Below are 2,074 nucleotides of genomic sequence, written 5' to 3' on the forward strand. Positions count from 1 at the left end.
TAATAAATCGAGCCAACCGAACCGAACCGAACCGAACCGAGCGGACCTTTTCTCGTGCTCGGTTCGTTTACAAACCGAACCGATCCAAACCGAGCATTTTTTTAATCGATCTGAATCGAACGAGAAAATTCCGAGCATTTTCCGATCAAGCATCGAACGAGCGTCGAGCAATTTGAACAGCCCTAGACAACGCGGTAGGCGCGGTGCTCATCATGGAATGAGAAGGAGGTCAAACACCAATCTATTACGTCAGCAAAATGCTGATGACCCAGAGACAAGATACTCCATCATGGAGAAGTTGGTACTCGCGCTGGTACACGTATCCAGACGGCTACGCCGTTACTTTGGAAATCACGTCATCACCGTGTTAACCAACTACTGGATCGGGCAAATCCTCTCTAAGGCTGAAATTTCTGGGAGACTAGCAAAATGGGCCATTGAACTGGGCGCACACACATTGGTTTACAAACCACGCCCAGCAATCAAAGGCCAAGTCTTAGCTGACATCGCCGCGAAAGTACCGGCGAATCGCATTCAAGAATGCGAAGATGAACAAACCCCTACACATCCACCGTCCTCATCAGACATCTGGGCACTATATATTGATGGTGCGTCCAACGAAGACGGTGCGGGTATAGGTCTGCGACTCGTAAGCCCTGATAGCCAAGAGCTCACCTACGCAATCCGCCTCGATTTCAAAAGTACAAATAATGAGACAGAATACGAGGCTTTGCTAGCAGGGCTATGCTTAGCATTCAAGCTTGGCGTCCAACACTTGGAAGCACACGTCGACTCATTACTAGTTGCGGGGCAAATCCGCGGCGACTATGCCGCGAAAGGAGATATTGTGATCCTCTATCTCGAGCAAGCCATGCAGCTGAAATCCAAGTTCACGTCCTTCAATATCCGACATTTCAACAGGAGTGAAAACAATCCCGCGGATGCACTTTCAAAACTCGCATCCACCAACTTCCAATATTTGGCAAAGGAGATACATATTGAGATCCTGCAAAATCCCTTAGTACCCCTGCGCCAAGTTAACGTCATCCAATACGGGACAACGTCTTGGATGACACCAATCATCGCATATTTACAATCAGGTGTTACCCCCGAGAACAAAGCAGAGGCACGCAAACTACAATACAAGGCGTGCCACTATCAGATGGGGGACATGATTTTATACCGCAAATCATACCTATGGCCACTCCTACGATGCGTCGACCCTCAAGATGCCACGTATCTCATCAGAGAAATACACGACGGAATATGCGGCATACATGCAGGGCCGCGTATGGTAGTGGTCAAAATCATGAACGTTGGGTATTACTGGCCCGACAAGCACCTGGACGCCGTTAAAGTCTTGCGCAAGTGTTTGTATTGTCAATGACACGCACCAAAGACATTGCGCCCAAAGAACAACCTCGTCCCGGTTTCCACCGCATGGACTTTTCAAAAATGGGCCATCGATGTCGTGGGACCATTTCCAGACGCACCGGGTGTGGTAAAGTTTATCATAGTGGCTGTTGACTACTTCACCAAATGGGTAGTAGCAAAACCGCTAGCCTCCACCACCGCTATGATAACAAGGAAATTTGTCTGGGAACATATCATCTGTCGTTTCGGTCTACCAATGTGCATCGTAACCGAAAACGGCACTAACTTCGTGGCCGAAGATTTCTAAAACCGGCTAAAGAAGCTAAACATTGAACACGTCTTCTCATCAGTGGCGCATCCGCAAGGGAATGGCCAAGTTGAGAGCATCAATAAAAGTTTAGTCGAAGGCATAAAGGCACGGTAGGGAACAGCCAGACGTGGCTGGTTCGATGAACTCCCAAGTATCCTATGGGCCCATAGGACTAGCCCAAAGACAAGCCACGGGGAGACACCCTTCAGCCTAGTTTATGGCTCCGAGGCAGTGATCCCCGCAGAAATCGACCTCCCTTCACCCTGGATGTTAGCTATCAACAAAGTTGACAACAGTGACGAGCGCAGGCTTGACTTGGACCTCTTAGAAGAAAGGCGCGAAAACGCCGCAATCAACGAGGCCAAGTACAAAACCAAACTAGAAAAATCT

The 2,074-nt window shown here is 48.7% G+C and overlaps 1 protein-coding gene across 1 annotated transcript; it reads left to right on the forward strand.

Moving 5' to 3' along the window:
- Positions 1-289: 289 nt before the first annotated feature.
- On the forward strand, positions 290-1,387 carry LOC110888747. The gene has a single exon (XM_022136256.1). The coding sequence runs from the start codon at positions 290-292 to the stop codon at positions 1,385-1,387; it is 1,098 nt and encodes a 365-aa protein (XP_021991948.1).
- Positions 1,388-2,074: the final 687 nt, after the last annotated feature.

Source organism: Helianthus annuus, chromosome 7, assembly GCF_002127325.2.
Source record: "Helianthus annuus cultivar XRQ/B chromosome 7, HanXRQr2.0-SUNRISE, whole genome shotgun sequence".
Taxonomy (NCBI): Eukaryota; Viridiplantae; Streptophyta; class Magnoliopsida; order Asterales; family Asteraceae; genus Helianthus; species Helianthus annuus.

Bases quoted from the DNA above. Each gene is read 5' to 3' on its own strand.
- LOC110888747 (XM_022136256.1), top strand. From the start codon at position 290: ATGGAGAAGTTGGTACTCGCGCTGGTACACGTATCCAGACGGCTACGC.